Below are 14,705 nucleotides of genomic sequence, written 5' to 3' on the forward strand. Positions count from 1 at the left end.
TGGCACATGTGTTTGGCTTCCTTGCTCTCTTTATATTCTTACCTGTTCCCTCCCCTGTGCTTTCTTCCTTTTCTCTTTAGAGGGTCTACCTGGCATGGCTCTGTAAACAGGGGCTGAGGCTGAGGCCTATCAGAATCACCCCATTGGTTATGTCCTGGCATTACATGAAATGCTGGAGCATATGTAGCAGCATAAGTGGCAATATGATAGGCTGGGTGTACAAAATCTTCATAGTTGAGTCTTCTTTTGGCTATGCAAGCTAAGGCATGCCAACATGGGATACCCATCAAAGTCCACCTATAGCAGCCACAAGTCTTGTTTTCAAGATTAACAACAAATGTCTCTTATTCATCATCCACCTCAAATTCATGCAAATCTGCTTGAATTATTCTCATGTTCCAAATCTGTTTCTGCCCTCTCTCAATCACCTTCACAACTGATGGCATGATTAAACCTTCAAAATCTTTCAAGCCTTCTCTCTTAGCACAACTTCTCTTCATGACATATCTTCTGATCCACTCCATTAAAGACAAGATTGGCTTTGTCCTAGCTTCCCGAAGGACATTGTTGAAACTTTCACAGCAGTTGTTTAGCAGCATCCCTAACTTTGCCCTATGACTAAAGCCATGTCTAGACCAGTGACAAACTGGTATCTCAGAAAGATATTGAAAAGCATCCCCACTCAACTTCCTAATCTCTTGCATAGGTTTGTCAAATTGATGCTGAATGGAAAAAAAACTGATCATAAGTACATGTATAAAGTTTGAGCTTTAAATTCAAGTGGAGGAAACAAACTAGTAAGACATACACACCTTAGTAGAACTCCTTGCAACCTTCCGGAAGCTCTCTTTGTATATCTGGCCTGGGAATTCGAGCTTAAAGTTTGCCCAAATATGTCTGCAACAAAACCTTGTTTTTGCACTTGGGATAACTGTGTTGAAAGCATCAAGCAGGCCCTGCAATTATTGGCACAGTGCAATGTTAATAATTGGCACAGAACAATCCTCACTCAATTTCATGAAAGCATTGAAGTTACCTTTTGTCTGTCACTCATGAAGGTAACTGGATCTTCATGCTCATGCACCCAAGTCACTGATGCAGCAACAGAGCGTATGTCATTGACCAGCAACTCAAGAAACCAAGTCCAGGTTTCTGAGCTCTCTGTTTCTACAACAGCCGAAGCAACTGGGAAAATATTGTTGTTACCATGTTTAGCAATAGCAGTAAGCAAAATCCCAGGCCAAGGTCCATTTAGATGACAGTCATCCACACCTAAAATGGGCCTGCAACTAGCCATGAATCCCTCTTTACATGGTTGCAAGCAAATGTACATCCTCTGGAAAATTGGTGGAGGGTTGTCTATGTTTTGTAGCTTCACAACTGCAGTGCTACCTGGATTGTACCTCCTGATTGCTTCAACATAATCCCATACTCTCTTGTACTCCTCTGCTGCATTCCCATGAATCATTTGCAATGCCATTTTTTTTGCATAATAACACTTGTAATACCCAGGTTCTACACCTAATTTTCTTCTCACTCTCTTCATGAAAGCACTCATTTTATATGTGGGGTCATCCCTCCAATCCTCCAAATACCTCTCAGGCCAGATACTCACTAGTAACATGTGTATTTACATGCTAATGCCCACATTTATGTTCCAGCATAAGACTTTTAATTTGAAAAGTCTCCTCATCTTTCAATTTCTTAGCATGTATCCTAAACAAACACTTCCTTCTAGTTGGACAATGACATGCAAAAAATTTTCCAAAGACAAAATTACATGCACACCTTTTAGCACAGTACACAGTTATCCTCTTACTCTTATTGTGCAAAAGCATGTAACTGTATCCATTCTCTATTGCATGGTGTCTTAATGCCTTTCTAAACACCTTATGTGAAGCAAATTTCAACCCAGCAGTAAGGTTAATCTTACTCTTGAAGTCAACATCAGGGTTAAAAACAGGGTACCTAACTTCTTCATCATCTGAACCAGCTTGACTATCCAACTCATCCTGACTATCATTCAAGTCATCATCATCTTCAACTTGTACTTCTCCCTGGTCATCACCTCTATGACTGTTCTGCTGCCTAGTATGAATACTCACCAAACTTCTATTCACATCTTCAGTTATCTCCTCATCAACATTGGCAGCAAACAGGTCATCATCACTTTCATCTTCAAAATCAAGATCACTCAAAACCACATCATCATCCTCATCCCCATCACAGTGAATAGCAGGATTCTCTTCACCTACTTCTGGAATGGAGTCAAGAGAAACAACTGGTTGTTGAGTGTATTTCAGGACCAGCTTCCTTTTTTTTTTGTTCTGGGTTGAAGAAGGGCTGGGTTGAGAGGCAGCAGTTGCATTTATGTTCAAGACAGGGATGGAGGAAGAAATGGGAATGGGTGGGCTTATATTTCCAGATCTAGGGTTCCTGCATTCATTAGCATGTGCTCCCTCCTTTAATCCACTCTTTTTCTGTCCTATGTCATCACTTTGAGCTGACTGTGACTCACCCCCAACAGATACCCTTTCCTTATCCGATGATGTGGCAACTGAGTCAGCAGACATATAACTACCTAATGATGTGGTCCCCCCCTCAGATTCTGTATCAGTATAGAATCCCACACCTGGACCATACATAACCCTCCTGGTTAGAAATTTAGGCACATGTATCAAAAAAAGATGATACCACCCATCTTTCTCAGGTGTGATATCATTATCATCTTTCAACCTCTCCCTCCATGTGAGTGAATAACACTAGGCGAAAATACATAAAACGCACTGGTTCAAACCCCCCCCCCTATAGCACCGGTTTTGAACCGGTCTGGATTTGGGGGGTGCTAAAACCCCAAACATTTCGCACCGGTTTAAAATCGGTGCGAAATCTGCCTTTTTGCAGAACCGGTGCAAAAAAACCTAACTTTAGGCACCGATTTTTGACCAGAACCGGTGCCTAAAGTACTGCGCGCCTTAAACATTAAACACTTTAGGCACCTATTCTTACTGTGAACCGGTGCAAAAAACCTTTTTTTTTTTTTTGGCTATTAATTAATTATATTAATACTAATAATAACCTGCACATCCTGCATTAATTCTACCATCAATGTATATTATAGTAACAATAATAATAATAATAATAATAATAATAATAATAATAATAATAATAATAATTGTTTTCCACCATTAAAAAGTAACTTTCCACCCATGGAAAAATTGTTTTCCACCCTTTAACAAAACAAACAAAGGAAAAGGAAAAATGAAGGAAAATCATATTCTAGCAAAAACAAACGAAGCCTAAATCACTCTCCTCTTTTTTCATCTTTAATTCTCAATACTCCCTTGCCCTCTTCAATTCTCTTTCCCCTCGATCTATGAACCAACCCCGTGCCCTCTTAAATCTTGAATACTCTTACATATCCCACTGATATGTCGTGTTTTGTGTATGTTATTTGGCTTATTTTTAGTTAGTTTTGTTAGTTTAGTTGAGTTTTTGAGTCCGTTTTGGCGTATTTTGGTTTAGTTTTGATAATCCGATGCTTTTATGGGTAGTTTTGTCGTTTTTGATGTTTTTTAGGAATAATGAAGCTAATTTGGATCCATTACGAAGCCATGAAGTTAAGCCAAGGCCCATGAAGCTTGATGATTGAAGAAAAGGCAAAATAGGGAATTTTAGAGCTAGGCACGGCCGTGCCTACTCCGAGGCACGTCCGTGCCTCCAAGCCATATGCAGCACCCTTTGTTTCGACCCTAGGCACGTCCGTGCCTAGCAGGAGGGCACGTCCGTGCCCATCAGAGCAGCCAGGCACGTCCGTGCCCAGCATCAGGCACGTCCGTGCCTGGATGACAGAAGCTGCAACAATTATGCTACGTACAGAGGCACGTCCGTGCCTGTGGAGAGGCACGTCCGTGCCTCCTGGGATTCTTGTGCGCCAAGGCTTGGCCGATTTTCTTATCTTTTTAGGTTTATATAAATACTTTTTAGCCTTGTTTTCTGGGGGAATCATTAAGTTTATATTATTTTTCAATTCCTATTATTAAGAACGAGTTCCCCATTATTTTTCTAAATTTTTGTAATTCAAGATTCAAGATTCAAGCTTTCTACTTTCAATTCTATTCAAGATTTGGTATTTATTATTCATCCTTTGTTATTTAATTATGTTTTCATTATTTATTATTGTTTTTGTTTCTTTAATCATGTGTGAGTAGATTCTTTAATTCAAGGTCTAGTGTAGCCCTATTATTATTGATGCATGAATTAAATCTTTAAATTCTTTAATGACTTTAACAATTGAATTGCTAAATTGATTGTGATTATGCCAATGCTAGGTTAGACGTAACTATAGTATTGCGATTATTCCATTGTTTTTATCACAGCGAGAGTTGGGTATAAACGGATTTGAGTAAATTAATTTAGGGTTTGATTCATATCACGAGAGTAGTTATGTTTGATAATTGGGAAGTCAAAGTAATGTGTTTAATGTCTTTAATATGCAAGATACCATGAGAATAGGATTGATTGTATGTTAGGGAAGCCATTGATACTCGAGAGAGATCCTTGGTATTAATTAGGGTTTACTTTTCCCCGTTCGATTGAAATCGTATGTTAAGGGTAGAATTACAATTGCATCGATAATAATTGTGGTGAAACTAGATCTTGGATGTTTTAAGTACTTGATTTAATCATCTCATTTAGTTTATTTTCGAATTCTTCTCATGCTTAGTTCCTTAGATAATTGATTATAATTGATTCTTGCTTAGTAGAAATTCGAGTCTATTTAATTATTTTTGAACCTTAGTCTCTTGGGATCCGACCCTTACTTGCCAGTCTACATTAGTATTGGTCTGTTAGGTTATTTTTTATAGGTACGCGACACGCCTACCACCCACAAAACTCTTTTTTTTTTTTTTTTTTTTTTTTTTTTTTTTTGAAAAGGTAAGAAAAAAGAAAGAACATTAGGAGACCCTCCTCATGAGGGGAACTCCTAATGCGTCGGATACAAGAATAGGAAATAAACTAGAGTTATTGCAAGGTATAATGTCCATACTATCACTAACTAAAAGACCAACATTAGCTATTCAGTCAGTTGCTCGATTTGCTTCACGATATACGTGTCGAATGCTCCAACTGTCGAAGTTGTTGAGAATAAGACGCATGTCTGCAATGATATGATCAATCTGCCGCAGGGCCGCCTATAAACCTTTAACTGAGTTAATAACCATGACATTGTCGCCTTCAATATATGGATGTTTTTGATGCCTTGTTCCATCGCAAGCAGGATGCCCTTGTGGAGAGCAAATGCTTCAGTTATGAAAGCTTTAGTGTTGCCGAGGTTGAACGTGCATGCGCATTGAAGATTGCCGATGCTATCTCGAATGATGATACTCGCTGCTGCTGAATTATGTTGAAACGAGCCGTCGAAGTTTAGTTTGGAATAATTGGTAGGTGGGGCCTATAAAACTCAATTGCCATTAACTATGTAGCAAACATCTTGCCACCGCTTTGTCGTGTATACTCGACTTATCATCTTTATTTGATATTCGAATTATCAACTACTCATTCCGTCCCATAATGTATTTTCCATTGTGAAATTTTCACAAGAATTAAAGAATTTGAAAAATGTATGATTTGCAATTATTATTTTACATTTGTAATTGAATTTTTTTGGAAAGTACACAAATAAGAAAAATATTATGGGACGGGGGAGTATTAATTTATTAGTTGAACCTTGGTTATTATCTTCTCATAAAAAATTGAGTTTGGTATTTTGGTGAATGCAAATATGATATTATGGGGTATGCTTACCCGACATTTGAGTAATATGATGGAGAGAACCAGAGAAATACAAGGTTGACATTGACAAAATACACGATATATTTCTGCTTATTTTCTTCTTTTTTTTTTTTTGCTCCATTGATGCATCAAATCGTTAGATTGTATTATATGGGTGAATTGTCATCAAATCGTCACTATTTAATGAATTCTACTTCAAATATATTAGGAAGATTTGTAAACTTATTGTAGGAATGTAGGCAACCAAGATGGACAATCCAGGAACATAGCATGGGTGGTGCGTCCTCCAATCCAGTCCTTAGGTGTGACAACTTTACTTACTATATTTCTAATTTAAATTTATTTATTAGTTATGATCTGTGTATGTAGTAATTTGTTTATCAAAAAGATTATGTTATGGGTTTGTTTAATTTGATCGACTTTTGAATCTGGGTTTTCGAAGAATTTTGAGGTTATTTTTTGAATTCATGTACTCTATTATGTTTGGTTTATTGTTAATTTAGGACAGTTTTACGTACAATGGCTACAATAAAATGGTAGCCACTATACTAAATAAAATCACAGCCGTTAATTTGTATTTGGCAATCAGGCTGTTCGTTGAGATGACTTGGTAGTTTTATAAAAAAAAAAAGAAAAACAACTTTGACAAAAAAAAAAAAAAATCCCCCCAATTTTTTTCAGTTTCCTTCTCTTCTGATGTACCGTACTTCGTAGTCTGCTATTCTTTTCTCTCTCTCTTTCACCCCTTCTCCTTTGCAAATCCTTCTTCAATTGATTGTTATGTTCATCTAATTATATGAAATCGAGTTTTGATCCCTTCTTCTCTTCCTTAGGTTGAATTTAGGGTTTTCTTTTTTCCCAAAAAAAAAAAAATTAAAGGAGAAGTAACTGAAAACAAACGTGGGGGGATTTCTTAATTTTTCTTGGTTAATTTTTTTTTGTTGTTTTTTTTTTTTTTTTTTTGGTAAAATTACAAAGTCATCTGATCGAAGGGCCATAATTAATCAGATACAAATGAACGGCTGAGATTTCATCAATTGCAGTGGCTACCATTTTGTTGTAGCCATTCAAAAGTCTTCCATCTAATTTAAGGCTTGCCTTGAATAATTAAAGTTTGGATTTTATGTGATGGGTTTGTTTGGTTTTGATTGAATTTTAAATCTGGGTTTTGGAAGAATTTCTCATATTAATAAAAATTAGAGTAACCATTAAAACCTAGGGTCTGTGTTCGTCATTCCCTTCCAATTCACAAAAAACAATTCGAATAACACCATACATACAAAACCAATATTTTCATGAACAACAAAAACAAATTATCAAAAAAGCGCAGTTGATAATCAATATCATCAAAACCCTAAACCCTAACTAAACCCGCCAAAAAAAAAAAAAAAATTACAATTTTCTCAAGAAAACAACTCGAATACATAAGAAACGAAAGCACCTTGCAAAATTACTGAGAATCGGGTTGAAATTATGAAGAATTGCCTTCGCTTCCTTAGCCAAACTGGAGGAACGCTTCTAGAATAGGGAATCAAGTTCAATAAGAGAAAATAGCACCCTTTCCCATGCCATGTTAGCTAAGTAATAATGTGTTTATGTCAGTTAACCAAGGTCTAACTCACCTTGAGTTAATTGATGTTAATTATCACCGGAAAGTAAATGTTAGGTCCTTAATTGTGAAAAAAAAAGTGAAAGGTCCTTAACGGTGAAAATGTTAAAAGTGAGGTTCTTCTTTTATGCTTAACTTATATTGTTTCATTTATTTTGATATTATTTGCAGATTTAAAATTTGTGTTTATGATATGTTCTGTCCATTTTAACCATTTATATTAGACATAAGTGATATAAGTGATTGAAACTACCCATTGAGAAACGTTGTAAACTTGTAACCCATATAAATCACATTATTAACAATTTAGCACGGTCACACGTTTTAATATTTTTAAAAATAAAAACTCAAGCATGATTTTACTGGAAAACAAAGCACTAAGTAAGGGGAAAAAAAAGAAAAAAAAATACACGGATTAACAAAAAAGAAAGAAAAAAATAAAAAAATAAAAAAATACGTAGTACATAATCCAGAAAAAAGATTCTTTCAAAAAAAAAAAAAAAATCCAGAAAAAAGAAGAAATTGATATGCAAGGAGGCAAGGACTGCGACTATAATTTTGATCCTGATGCAAACATCGTCCCTCTCTTAGTCTCTCCCTCCTTATCCTTCCTTATTTATTCCCTCCACAAAAACTGTATTTCAAATTCCAGAATTGCCAAGATCTCCAATCCAGGGACATGGGTGCTACCTCCTCCAATCCAGTCCGTAGGTTTGTTCTATATTTCTAATTTAATTCTATTTATTTATTAGTTATGATCTATGTATCAAAGAGATCATGTTATGGTTTTAATTTTGATCGAATTTTAAATCTGGGTTTTCTGGGTTTACTTTTTCTTCTGTGTTTGGTTTATTGTTAATTTAGGGCTTGCCTTGATTGAATTCTCTTGAATAAAAATTTAATGGTTGGTTTTTGGAAGTAAAGGCGAAAACTTGATCATCTGACTCTAAAGACTTGTTTTTTATTGCTAAAGTTTGGATTTTATGAAATAATTCAAACTGTTCCAATTGCGATTGTTATTTTGTTTCTACTTTGTTTGCAATTTGTTTTTCATTGTTTTGGTAATCCGTAATATAAAATTCCCCTATTTACCCAAAAAACAATATTGTTACTACATGAGATTCGGTTCTCTTGGTGAATTAGGTAACACTGGTTTCAATTTCAAACCCATTGATTATTTTCTGATATATTTTTCCTCCTTCAGGTGTAAGTTATTAGACTTGGAGGAGCGTAGGCCCATTAAACGACTCAAAAAAGGGGATTCTGCTCATGGTAATGGTATACTGTTAGAAGATAGAATCAGCAGTTTACCTGATGCTCTACTAGGAGACATACTCTCATTCCTTCCTACTAAGGATGCTGTTGTTACCAGTGTATTGTCTAGGCGATGGAGGCGTGTTTTCACCTGGGTAACACGACTCCATTTTGACGACTCACCTATATCTCTTTGTGTGGACCGTCCTTGTATGCCTGATTCTTTCCCCAATTTCAAGAGATTTGTTGATAACTTATTGCAACTGTGTCACTCTCACAACATTACCACTTTTAGACTTCACTTTGGCAGGGATGATCTAAGCCCTTACAAATTTAGAAGGTGTAAACAAGGTTGTTTACCTCAGTTAAACCCTATGCATCTTAATACTTGGATGTGTTTTCCATTAACCCGTGGGGTTAAAGAACTTGACATTCGTGCTCGCGTTAGGGAACCCGGTAAGCTGCCTTCGGCCCTCTTTGGTTGTCCAACACTCGAGGTGTTAAAGATCGATGTGAATCTTCATCTTGAAGTTCCTCTGTCTTTCTGTTTGCCAAACTTGAAAGAGTTCAATCTCACTTTACCCGTCATTCCTGATGGTGACTTCGCGACTAGGCTAGTTTCAAGCTGTCCATCCCTTGAACACTTGACTCTGGATGGTTACTGGAATCCTTTGAAACCCATTATTATATCTTCACCATCACTTCGTAGATTATCTGTAATGACTAATTGTTTTGGTAGTAGTTACCTAAGGACCGAGGTTGTACTTGATGTTACTAATGTGGAGTATCTAATGTATGACGACGTTTCTGCATCTCACTACTGCATTGGAGATCTGAATGCTCTTGTTGAAGCTGAAATCAACCAAACTGTTCCTGAGGATACGCTTAACCTTCTTTGGCGGCTGTCTAATGTTCGTCGTTTGTTTCTGATGGAATCATGTGTAGTGGTTTGTCCTTTGATCACCTTCAACCTTTTGTTTGTGCTTCAGAAATACTACTGTACTTTATCAATAGAGTTGACTGATTTGCTCTTTTTTGATCTAGGCTCTGCATCTTTGTGAATCAGAGCAGCTTAAGCTGCCTGTCTTTCGTAATCTGAATCATTTGAAGCTTGGTTGTTCTGCCTTTATTAGTTGGTATACATTGTTGATGGAGCTGCTTAATTGTGCGCCTTTTCTAGAAACACTTAGTTTACCGAAGGTTAGTGTGATGTCTTCTATTCCAGATAATTTAAATTGACTTTTTAACTATTCCTGTGAATGTTGTTGATATACGACTTTATTCTCTTATATTTTCAGGGAATCGTATTTGATGATGATGAGGAGGATGAACATTATATGGAGATGTCTGGGCAAGAGTGTAAGTCTTGGAGTTGTACTCCCATAATCCCGTCTTGTTTGGCGAGTAATCTCAAAAGAATCTCAGTACAAGATTACAAGCTGACAGAATGGGAACTGGAAGTGGTTAAATATTTTCTGAGAAGCTCATTAGTTTTGGAGGACTTGGATGTAGCTTTGGATTGTTGGAAGTCAGAGACTGAAAGGATATCACTCAACGAGACATTACAGAAGCTACCAAGAGCCTCAAAGACTTGTTCAATAAAAGTCCGTAGAGGGGACTGATTGTATGGGCACTCTGTAGTAGGTTGAATAACCAATTTGGCAGTGCCTCGTACGTTTCTCCGTGTGTTCTGTACTAAGTTATAAAGACATGACTGATAGTAGAGGTGGGCAACGTGCCGTGCTGGGCCGCCGCGGGCCGTGCCTCGCCGTGCCTGGTGGTGGCCCGTGTCGTGCCGTGCCGGGCCACCATTTAGCACACCCCAGCCCACGGCACGGCACGGCCAACATGCCTGGCGTGCCGTGCCGGGCACCGGGCCGCCTGTAATTTGTTTAATTCTTTTTGAACAACTTTTAAAATGGATATACTATTTAAATAATTTTATTAATTTATATTTATGTTTTTTATATTATTATTGTTCTTTTTATTATTTATTATTAGGAAAAATTGCAAGGAAGGTCCTTTAAAAAAAAAAAAAGTGGCACAGAAGGTCCTTTTATGGTGTTTTGGTTGTGAGGAGGGTCCTTTGATCAAACTCCGGCGTTGACCTTTATATTCCGGCCATAAAATGCCACATGCCGGTCACGTGACCTCTTAAATGATTTTGTTTTTTCTTTTTTTCCCTTTCCCTCTTCTTCCTCGATTTCCCCTTTCCCCTACAATTTCCCTCCCTTATTAACCCTAATTTGAGAAGAAAACTTCAATTCTTAACCTAGAAACTACAATTGAAGGCCAATTGAAGGCATTTAACGCGAGTCGAACAAGGGTAAGGTGGCAATCCCACATCAATTTCAAGTTTACTTTTGCAAATAGAAATTTTTCTTTGTTTGTTGTTCATTGTAGTTGCGCAATTAATGAAGGGGTGTAACTGACATGGTTAATTGGCAGAAGGATGTGATAAATGTGTTGTTGGCTGAGAAACACAGGATGGCCACTGACCAAAATGTCCTAAAGGCAAGAGTGACATGTTTGGAGCATGAGAACAGAAGACTGATTGAGCAAGTTCAGCAAATGCCTAGACATCCAATTGCAAACAGGGTCGGTGATGGTGTGATTAGTAATGATCAGTTGTTCATCTTGCTAGTGTTGTGTGCAATTGTATCAGTGTTGGCTAGTACATTAGTTGTGAAACTGTTTGGTTAAAGGTTGTATTAGTTGTTTAGGCATGTTGTTCTTAGTTGGAAATTTGTAATGAACCAATTTGGTTGTTCTTAGTTGGAAATTTGTAATGAACCATATTATTATCAATGAGAAATGAAATGAACACATATTTGGAACTAAAATGCTTCAATATTCTTGTTTAATTCATTCCAGAGCATTCAAAATACAACACATAAGTTCCAAAAGGCTACCCAAGTTCCAAAATGCTGTTAAACATGTCCATACATAAACATAAAAGTCACATACACATAAGTGACATACAAAACATGAAAGCTAATTTAAGCTAGCACAACTAAGACTTAGAAGCTGATCCCTGCAGTATCCTACTCATTGAGGTGGTCTTCTGCTTCCTGGGCTTAGCAACAGGGACCTTTTCTTTGCCCTTTGCTTGACTTGATGCAGCTGGAGTACCTGTTGGCTGGGAAGGCTGTGTTGATGCCTGAGACAGAGGTGGACCTTGAGACAGTGACTGTAATTGTGGCTGCTGTGAGGGGTCGGTTGCTGCAGTAGATGTTTGTGCTGTTGAGGTTGCTACCCCTTTTTGCTTCCTAGGCCTACCACCTTTGTTTTCAGCAGGTGGTGGTTTTAGAGGCCTAAAACTTTTCCTGGCATTGTGCTCTTTACCACCACATCTGGCACATGTGTTTGGCTTCCTTGCTCTCTTCATATTCTTACCTGTTCCCTCTCCCTGTGCTTTCTTCCTTTTCTCTTTAGAGGGTCTACCTGGCATGGCTCTGTAAACAGGGGCTGAGGCTGAGGCCTATCAGAATCACCCCATTGGTTATGTCCTGGCATTACATGAAATGCTGGAGCATATGTAGCAGCATAAGTGGCAATATGATAGGCTGGGTGTACAAAATCTTCATAGTTGAGTCTTCTTTTGGCTATGCAAGCTAAGGCATGCCAACATGGGATACCCATCAAAGTCCACCTATAGCAGCCACAAGTCTTGTTTTCAAGATTAACAACAAATGTCTCTTATTCATCATCCACCTCAAATTCATGCAAATCTGCTTGAATTATTCTCATGTTCCAAATCTGTTTCTGCCCTCTCTCAATCACCTTCACAACTGATGGCATGATTAAACCTTCAAAATCTTTCAAGCCTTCTCTCTTAGCACAACTTCTCTTCATGACATATCTTCTGATCCACTCCATTAAAGACAAGATTGGCTTTGTCCTAGCTTCCCGAAGGACATTGTTGAAACTTTCACAGCAGTTGTTTAGCAGCATCCCTAACTTTGCCCTATGACTAAAGCCATGTCTAGACCAGTGACAAACTGGTATCTCAGAAAGATATTGAAAAGCATCCCCACTCAACTTCCTAATCTCTTGCATAGGTTTGTCAAATTGATGCTGAATGGAAAAAAAACTGATCATAAGTACATGTATAAAGTTTGAGCTTTAAATTCAAGTGGAGGAAACAAACTAGTAAGACATACACACCTTAGTAGAACTCCTTGCAACCTTCCGGAAGCTCTCTTTGTATATCTGGCCTGGGAATTCGAGCTTAAAGTTTGCCCAAATATGTCTGCAACAAAACCTTGTTTTTGCACTTGGGATAACTGTGTTGAAAGCATCAAGCAGGCCCTGCAATTATTGGCACAGTGCAATGTTAATAATTGGCACAGAACAATCCTCACTCAATTTCATGAAAGCATTGAAGTTACCTTTTGTCTGTCACTCATGAAGGTAACTGGATCTTCATGCTCATGCACCCAAGTCACTGATGCAGCAACAGAGCGTATGTCATTGACCAGCAACTCAAGAAACCAAGTCCAGGTTTCTGAGCTCTCTGTTTCTACAACAGCCGAAGCAACTGGGAAAATATTGTTGTTACCATGTTTAGCAATAGCAGTAAGCAAAATCCCAGGCCAAGGTCCATTTAGATGACAGTCATCCACACCTAAAATGGGCCTGCAACTAGCCATGAATCCCTCTTTACATGGTTGCAAGCAAATGTACATCCTCTGGAAAATTGGTGGAGGGTTGTCTATGTTTTGTAGCTTCACAACTGCAGTGCTACCTGGATTGTACCTCCTGATTGCTTCAACATAATCCCATACTCTCTTGTACTCCTCTGCTGCATTCCCATGAATCATTTGCAATGCCATTTTTTTTGCATAATAACACTTGTAATACCCAGGTTCTACACCTAATTTTCTTCTCACTCTCTTCATGAAAGCACTCATTTTATATGTGGGGTCATCCCTCCAATCCTCCAAATACCTCTCAGGCCAGATACTCACTAGTAACATGTGTATTTACATGCTAATGCCCACATTTATGTTCCAGCATAAGACTTTTAATTTGAAAAGTCTCCTCATCTTTCAATTTCTTAGCATGTATCCTAAACAAACACTTCCTTCTAGTTGGACAATGACATGCAAAAAATTTTCCAAAGACAAAATTACATGCACACCTTTTAGCACAGTACACAGTTATCCTCTTACTCTTATTGTGCAAAAGCATGTAACTGTATCCATTCTCTATTGCATGGTGTCTTAATGCCTTTCTAAACACCTTATGTGAAGCAAATTTCAACCCAGCAGTAAGGTTAATCTTACTCTTGAAGTCAACATCAGGGTTAAAAACAGGGTACCTAACTTCTTCATCATCTGAACCAGCTTGACTATCCAACTCATCCTGACTATCATTCAAGTCATCATCATCTTCAACTTGTACTTCTCCCTGGTCATCACCTCTATGACTGTTCTGCTGCCTAGTATGAATACTCACCAAACTTCTATTCACATCTTCAGTTATCTCCTCATCAACATTGGCAGCAAACAGGTCATCATCACTTTCATCTTCAAAATCAAGATCACTCAAAACCACATCATCATCCTCATCCCCATCACAGTGAATAGCAGGATTCTCTTCACCTACTTCTGGAATGGAGTCAAGAGAAACAACTGGTTGTTGAGTGTATTTCAGGACCAGCTTCCTTTTTTTTTTGTTCTGGGTTGAAGAAGGGCTGGGTTGAGAGGCAGCAGTTTCATTTATGTTCAAGACAGGGATGGAGGAAGAAATGGGAATGGGTGGGCTTATATTTCCAGATCTACGGTTCCTGCATTCATTAGCATGTGCTCCCTCCTTTAATCCACTCTTTTTCTGTCCTATGTCATCACTTTGAGCTGACTGTGACTCACCCCCAACAGATACCCTTTCCTTATCCGATGATGTGGCAACTGAGTCAGCAGACATATAACTACCTAATGATGTGGACCCCCCCTCAGATTCTGTATCAGTATAGAATCCCACACCTGGACCATACATAACCCTCCGGGTTAGAAATTTAGGCACATGTATCAAAAAAAGATGA

General features: G+C 37.9%; 3 protein-coding genes across 3 annotated transcripts; 1 reads left to right on the forward strand and 2 right to left on the reverse strand.

Moving 5' to 3' along the window:
• Positions 1-344: 344 nt before the first annotated feature.
• LOC110685403 lies at positions 345-1,480 on the reverse strand. The gene is made up of 3 exons (XM_021861935.1): positions 1,037-1,480; positions 813-956; positions 345-722 (listed from the first exon to the last, which is right to left on the reverse strand). The coding sequence occupies exons 1-3, from the start codon at positions 1,478-1,480 to the stop codon at positions 345-347; spliced, it is 966 nt and encodes a 321-aa protein (XP_021717627.1).
• A 5,990-nt stretch (positions 1,481-7,470) lies between these two features.
• On the forward strand, positions 7,471-10,611 carry LOC110685352 (F-box/LRR-repeat protein At1g06630-like). Its single transcript, XM_021861870.1, has 4 exons — positions 7,471-8,116; positions 8,610-9,606; positions 9,704-9,859; positions 9,958-10,611. The coding sequence occupies exons 1-4, from the start codon at positions 8,085-8,087 to the stop codon at positions 10,279-10,281; spliced, it is 1,509 nt and encodes a 502-aa protein (XP_021717562.1). The 5' UTR covers positions 7,471-8,084; the 3' UTR covers positions 10,282-10,611.
• A 1,747-nt stretch (positions 10,612-12,358) lies between these two features.
• On the reverse strand, positions 12,359-13,494 carry LOC110685404. Its single transcript, XM_021861936.1, has 3 exons — positions 13,051-13,494; positions 12,827-12,970; positions 12,359-12,736 (listed from the first exon to the last, which is right to left on the reverse strand). Exons 1-3 carry the CDS (start codon positions 13,492-13,494, stop codon positions 12,359-12,361), a joined length of 966 nt encoding a protein of 321 aa, XP_021717628.1.
• Positions 13,495-14,705: the final 1,211 nt, after the last annotated feature.

The sequence above is a fragment of the Chenopodium quinoa genome, unplaced genomic scaffold (genome assembly GCF_001683475.1).
Source record: "Chenopodium quinoa cultivar QQ74 unplaced genomic scaffold, ASM168347v1, whole genome shotgun sequence".
NCBI classification, from domain to species: Eukaryota; Viridiplantae; Streptophyta; class Magnoliopsida; order Caryophyllales; family Amaranthaceae; genus Chenopodium; species Chenopodium quinoa.

Bases quoted from the DNA above. Each gene is read 5' to 3' on its own strand.
- LOC110685352 (XM_021861870.1), top strand. From the start codon at position 8,085: ATGGGTGCTACCTCCTCCAATCCAGTCCGTAG. The intron at 8,117-8,609 runs GTTTGTTCTATA...TTCCTCCTTCAG, and splicing joins TCCTCCAATCCAGTCCGTAG to GTGTAAGTTATTAGACTTGG. The intron at 9,607-9,703 runs GTTTGTCCTTTG...TTTTTGATCTAG, and splicing joins TGATGGAATCATGTGTAGTG to GCTCTGCATCTTTGTGAATC.
- LOC110685404 (XM_021861936.1), bottom strand. From the start codon at position 13,494: ATGGCATTGCAAATGATTCATGGGAATGCAGCAGAGGAGTACAAGAGA. The intron at 12,971-13,050 runs GTAACTTCAATG...CAATAATTGCAG, and splicing joins TCATGAGTGACAGACAAAAG to GGCCTGCTTGATGCTTTCAA. The intron at 12,737-12,826 runs GTGTGTATGTCT...TTTTCCATTCAG, and splicing joins TTGCAAGGAGTTCTACTAAG to CATCAATTTGACAAACCTAT.
- LOC110685403 (XM_021861935.1), bottom strand. From the start codon at position 1,480: ATGGCATTGCAAATGATTCATGGGAATGCAGCAGAGGAGTACAAGAGA. The intron at 957-1,036 runs GTAACTTCAATG...CAATAATTGCAG, and splicing joins TCATGAGTGACAGACAAAAG to GGCCTGCTTGATGCTTTCAA. The intron at 723-812 runs GTGTGTATGTCT...TTTTCCATTCAG, and splicing joins TTGCAAGGAGTTCTACTAAG to CATCAATTTGACAAACCTAT.